The sequence below is a fragment of the Leopardus geoffroyi genome, chromosome D1 (assembly GCF_018350155.1).
Source record: "Leopardus geoffroyi isolate Oge1 chromosome D1, O.geoffroyi_Oge1_pat1.0, whole genome shotgun sequence".
NCBI lineage: Eukaryota > Metazoa > Chordata > Mammalia > Carnivora > Felidae > Leopardus > Leopardus geoffroyi.
The window spans coordinates 102,304,191-102,310,354 of NC_059329.1; the positions used below are offsets into that span (position 1 = coordinate 102,304,191).

The window sequence follows — 6,164 nt, forward strand, 5'->3', positions numbered from 1 at the left end:
GGTACACTTACACGTGCATGTCTTCATGTGTATATATATCCTTGCTTATGTGGTCAAGAATTTCTCTAGAATATGTACCTATAATGGAAATTCAGGAAGGCATATATTTAATTTTACTAATATTTCCAAATTTGCCCCCAACATGATTATGCTAATTTACCTTCTACCAGAAATATGTGATTCCACATCTTCACCAAAACTTTGCATTTTAAACTGAAGAATACAAAATTATTTTTCAATGCAGCATTAATATATAATTATCAAATAACTAGTGAGTTTTGTTTATTTTCACATTTCTATTGACCATTTAGGTTTTCTTTTCTATAATATCCTGATTATATATTTTGTAAATTTTTCCCTTGGGATAATTTATAGAAATTCTTTACATATACTGGATGCTAATTACCTGACATTTATAAATGTTGCAAAAAAAAATTACCTAAGTAAATTTCTAGTCAGTATTTAGCCTCTTATCTTTTACAATGTTGGTATTTTTAATTTAAAAATGGTTGGATTTTCAATGTTTTATTTTTTGTGCATTCATGTCCTATTTAAGTATTTTTCTGTATATCTAAGTCATGGGTGTTTTGTTATGTTTTACTCTCAAAGCTTCACAATTCAAATCTTTAATCCATTTGGAAATTATTTTCATAAAATGTAAAGTAGGAATACAAGATTATTTTTCACGTGTATAAACATTTATAGCACCAATGCATTGGACCATTTTTCACTGACGTACATGCTCCTGGCTTCATACATCAAGCTTCCAGAGGCCCATGGGCCTGTCTTTTATTTCTTTTTATGGATTCCATTGATCCATTTGTCCACCCTCACACCATTCCACATGATAATGTCTTTACTACTATCACTTTTTAAGAAGTTCTGATTCTGATAGAGTAAGTTCTCATCTTGTTCTCCTTTAAAATTGTCTTTGCTATTTTTAGATATTTTCTCTCCCACATAAATTTTAGAATAAGTTTGTCAAGATGTATGTAAAATTCTTCCAAATTTGCTTAGAATTACATTGAATTTGTAGATTAATATGGGGGGATGTAATGTTTATAATATTGAGTTCCTCTCCATGATCCTGGTCTGTTTGGGTCTTCTTTAAGCCTTTAAATAAAGTTGTATTATCTCAATAAGGGTCATGAACATTCCTTCTTAGATTTATGCCTAGACACTTTATTTTTGATGTTATTATAAAATAAATTTTTTAATAACACTTTTGATTCCTGGTGAACAGAAATGCAATTGATTTGTTTATATTAAACTATTATTAAATAACTTTACTAGGCTCACTAAGAATTTATCTGCCAATTCTCTAGGATTTTTTATAGAGACAATTACATTATCTAAAGCTAGTAACATTTGTGGTTTTTCCTCATAATCATTTTACCTTTCATGTCTTCTGCATTTTGTTCTGGCTTCTGAAAAAATACTGAACAGATTCAGTCATAACAAGCATCCTTGTCTTATTTTTTATAGGCACTGTGTCTCATGATTTAATAGTAATTATGTTTAGTCCAGCAATGTGGTAAGTAACTTTTACCAGGTTATAACAGTCTCTACCTGTTTTCATTTTTGTTCTATTGAATCATGAAAAATTATTGAATTTTACCAAACAATTGTTCTGTATCTATTGAGAAGATCATATGGCTTTTTAAAGAATATATCGATATGGCAAATTATATCAATAAAATTTCCAATGTTAAAAAATGCTTTCATTCCTGGGATAAATACAAATAAGTCTTGATTACTGATGGTAAGTACCTTTTCGCTGCTTCTGATGTTTCTTTCCTGCAAGAAAACTCAGTCTGTATAATCGCAGACTCTCTATCCCCATCTTATCCACTAAGTTCCTAAAAAGATGGCATGACAAGTCTGATTAGTAAAACTGAGAACAATCTGGCATGTTTTGCCCTGCCTTAATTCTTAGCACCAGTCAACCTACTAAAGCCCATGCTCCCCTGAACTCCCAGAGGCACTTTCCCACCATGTGCAAGAGGCATGTTCCTATCACTGTCATTAAGACTGGGTGGGAAAAATATCAACTTATGGTGTTCATTGGCAGCAAATAATTTGACTAATAAACTTACAATTTGGGGCATGCCTGGCTGGATCAGTTGGGGGAATATGCAACTGTTGATCTTGGGGTTGTGGGTATGAGCCCCATGTTGGATGTAGAGATTACTTAAAAATAAAATCTTTTCAAAAATAAATAAATAAATAAGCCTAAAATTTTCCCCCAGGTGTCCAAAGGTGATATTATGGTCCCCATACAGACATTATCTTTTATTTATCAACTTGTTCAAATCCAAAAAGGAAGAGAATAGATATTTACGAGAGCCTCTTTGATATCCTAGAAACTGTTTGTTTAATACATGAATGGATTTGGTCAATGAATGTGTATTTAAGTTGTTTGCATCTAAATTCACAAATGAGGTTGGGTCTAATTTTCTTTTCTCATATTTTACTTATTTTGGTTCCAAAGCAATATTGACATGAATTGGAAAATGTTCTTTATTGTGATTTTCAGGAAGAGCTTATATAATATTAGAATTCATTGTTCCATAAATGCATGATAGAACTTTCCTATAACACAATGGGGACAAGTGTTTGTTTGAGTAAACTTTAAAATATCAAGTAAAGTCATTTAATGGTTTTAAAATATTTAAATATATTTAAATATTTCACACACACACACACACACACACACACACACACAATCACTCCAACTGTTATCACTACCCATTTAATCTACATTTTTCCTAAAAAGTTTTTTTAAACAAAATAAATTTTCCAAATTATATGTATGGAATAAAACACAGTTCAACAAACATCATGTAGCAGCAAACAAGTATAAAATGGATAATAAGTTTTATTACTATGTTTAACTTTCCTGGGTAAATGAATCAAGGCAGGAATGGAGTTTATTCCATTTTTTCCCCAAAAGAACAAACAATAGGGGAAAAAATAAGGAATTGTTATTTTAAATGTAAAGATTTCTGGTCTACGGAGAATACTACAGACAAAGATAACAGACAACAGAATGTAAGAAAATTTTTGTCAAGTCAATAACAGAGTGCTCAAACTATATAAAGGAAGAGCATCCATCCATAAATTGACCCACAGAGATATCGATAAAAAATATGATTCCAAAATTCTACAAAAATATACTATACAAAGATCAAATTAATTTCTGGTTAGAAAATAAAACAAATTAAAATGGAGATGTCACTTTACAAGTATTTTCTGGTATAAAAACTATTAAGAAAATACCAATGTTCCCAAAAAAGTGAGGATATGGGAACCCCCATGAACAATTAGCAGGAATGCACACTGGTGCCTCCATTATGCAATGTGATCTGGAAAACTTGGTCAAAATAAATACATGCATACTCTAAGAGTCAACATTTTTTGTTCCTAGAAAAATTTAGTTATTTGTAGTGGACATACAGTGGAAATAAAAAACACTGAGTTATTTGTGGTGGAAACAAGTTGTAGGTGGCCGACTACCCATTGTTAGGAAAGCACATAGGTAAATTATGATAGATGGACACCATAGAGTAATGTTACTCAATGTGTGGTCCCTGGACCAGCACCCCAGGTCCTGGACTCTCTGTTTCCACTCAATGGTGTGATAAGAATTGAAAGTGAGATTAAGCATCTAAAACTATTACAGAATTTTGACAATGCTGATAATTTTTTATTGCTATATGCAACAATATTGATCCATGACATATAACAAACTTTAGAAAGAAAATGGTCCTTTACCATAGATAACTTGATAAACACTTCCATAAAAGACTCTACTTGGGCATGAGTCCATGATAATGGAGGGAGCAGAATTAGTAAGGAGACAGAAAGAGTAAGGTGAGAATACAGAAAAAAATTAAAGCAAGATCATATAGAAATTTATGGGTAAATCAAGATTTTCATACATAATAATTTATGTAAAATGGGATTTATGAATTAAAATGTATACAGCATAAAAGAAAGCTTAATTTTTAAAAGTATGTTTTCATATGTCCCCTAATTAATAGATTTAAGAAATATATTTAACAAAAGCTTAAATTCTTTGTATAATTAAAGAGTCAGTTTTCACTCTCATAACAAAGAAACCGATCCATGGCAATTTTCCCAAAACATAGATCTAAATTATCTAAAGTCAGATGTCAAGGTATAGACTTTAAATGTGAGTCAATTGTCTCATAGAAAATATCCTGTGACTCCATTGTGAAACCAAATATTATACCATTGCCAATTCCAAAACTAGTTAAAGGACCACAAGGTCTTAGCTTTCTCTGCTCTTCTTTCTTTACACCTTTCCAGCTGATACTTAATCTTTGCTAGCCATGGAACAAAACAATGGCACTGAAATAAGTGAGTTCATTCTCCTGGGATTTGCTGGTCAACGCAAGTCGTGGCATATTCTCTTCATAGTATTTCTAGTGATCTACGTGGCCATCCTTGTGGGCAATATTGGAATGATCCTACTCATCAAGATTGATTCTTGCCTTCATACCCCGATGTATTTTTTCCTCCAACACTTGGCATTTGTTGATCTCTGCTACACCTCTGCTATCACTCCCAAAATGCTGCAAAACTTTGTACAAACAGAGCAATCCATCTCATTCATAGGGTGTATGGTGCAATTACTAGTCTATGGTGCTTTTGCAACGACTGACTGTTACATCTTGGCTGCAATGTCAGTGGACCGGTATGTCGCCATCTGCAATCCACTCCGCTATCCAATAGTCATGTCCCAGAGAGTCTGCATTCGACTCCTATTTGGCTCATACTTCATAGGTTTTCTAAATGCCTCTGTAAACACAAGTTTTACTTTTTCACTGAACTTTTGCAAATCCAATAAAATTAACCACTTTTTCTGTGATGAACCCCCAATTTTAGCTCTCTCTTGTTCCAACATTGACTTCAACATCATGCTGCTAACTGTCTTTGTGGGGTTTAACCTCATGTTCACTGTGCTGGTTGTCATCTTTTCCTACATATATATCCTGGCTGCCATCCTGAAGATATCTTCCATTGCAGGGAAGAAAAAAGCCTTCTCCACGTGTGCCTCCCACCTGACAGCAGTCACTGTTTTCTATGGGACTCTGTCTTACACGTATCTGCACCATGGGACCAATGAGTCTCAAGAGCAAGAAAAAATGGCTTCTGTGTTTTATGGCATTATGATCCCCATGTTAAACCCCCTCATCTACAGCCTGAGAAACCAAGATGTGAAGGAAGCCCTAAAAGTGGTTACAAAGAAGTGCTTCTGGTTTGATCATTGATTTCTGATTTTTTACACTTGTAAACAAGACTGACAGTGCCACTTTTTAAGAAATCAAAACCAAACTTCCAAGCAACATAAGAAAATTTGCTCAATCTTTCTAATACTGAGCTGCAAATTAAAGTTTAACAGTGAGATAACCAGTTTAAAGTAACTGGCAAAACTGAAAAAGAATCATAACACTTACTAATTGCTGTGATGCAAGGGCAATCATGCTCTCATTCATTGTGAATGGAAAATTGAAGTGTTACTTCACCCTAGGAAGTATCTGGCAATATCTTTTTTTATGTTTTTAAATTTATTTTTGAGAGAGAGAGAGAGAGAGAGACAGAGTGCAGGTGGGGGAAGGACAGAGAGAGAGGGACACATAGAATCCAAAGCAGGCTCCAGCTCCGAGCTGTCGGCACAGACCCTGATTTGGGGGGTGGGGGGGGTAGCGGGGTTCAAACTCACAGACCATGAGATCATGACCTGAGCTGAAGTTGGACGCTTAACCAACTGAGCCACTCAGGCACCCCGGCAGTATCTTTTTTAAACAAACAAGGAAACATCTTCAATTCAGAATTTCAGACGTGTAAACTGATCTATGGAAATAGAAATTCCAGTCTATAAGGTCATATATTTAATAGATATTAAATTGCAGCATTGTTTAGGAAGATAAGACCAAGAAAGTGAATATTGTTCAGTAGGGAAATAAATTCGTATTTGTTATGATTCCAAAATCTGTATCTGTTGCTACATAGCAAGTTTCTACAAATTTAAGGGCTTAAAACACAATTATTATTTTATGCTTTTATGGGTCAGGAATGTGGACACTGCTTAAATACATCCTCTGAGATGCTACAATCAAGGTGTCAACCAGGACTGA

The 6,164-nt window shown here is 33.7% G+C and overlaps 1 protein-coding gene across 1 annotated transcript; it reads left to right on the forward strand.

The window, feature by feature from the left end:
* The first annotated feature begins 4,038 nt into the window (after positions 1-4,038).
* LOC123602707 (putative olfactory receptor 5AK3) lies at positions 4,039-5,370 on the forward strand. The gene has a single exon (XM_045487176.1). The coding sequence runs from the start codon at positions 4,356-4,358 to the stop codon at positions 5,295-5,297; it is 942 nt and encodes a 313-aa protein (XP_045343132.1). The 5' UTR covers positions 4,039-4,355; the 3' UTR covers positions 5,298-5,370.
* The last annotated feature ends 794 nt before the right edge of the window (positions 5,371-6,164 follow it).

What these genes read in the sequence shown, in the direction of transcription:
- LOC123602707 (XM_045487176.1), top strand. Translation starts at nt 4,356, where the DNA reads ATGGAACAAAACAATGGCACTGAAATAAGTGAGTTCATTCTCCTGGGA.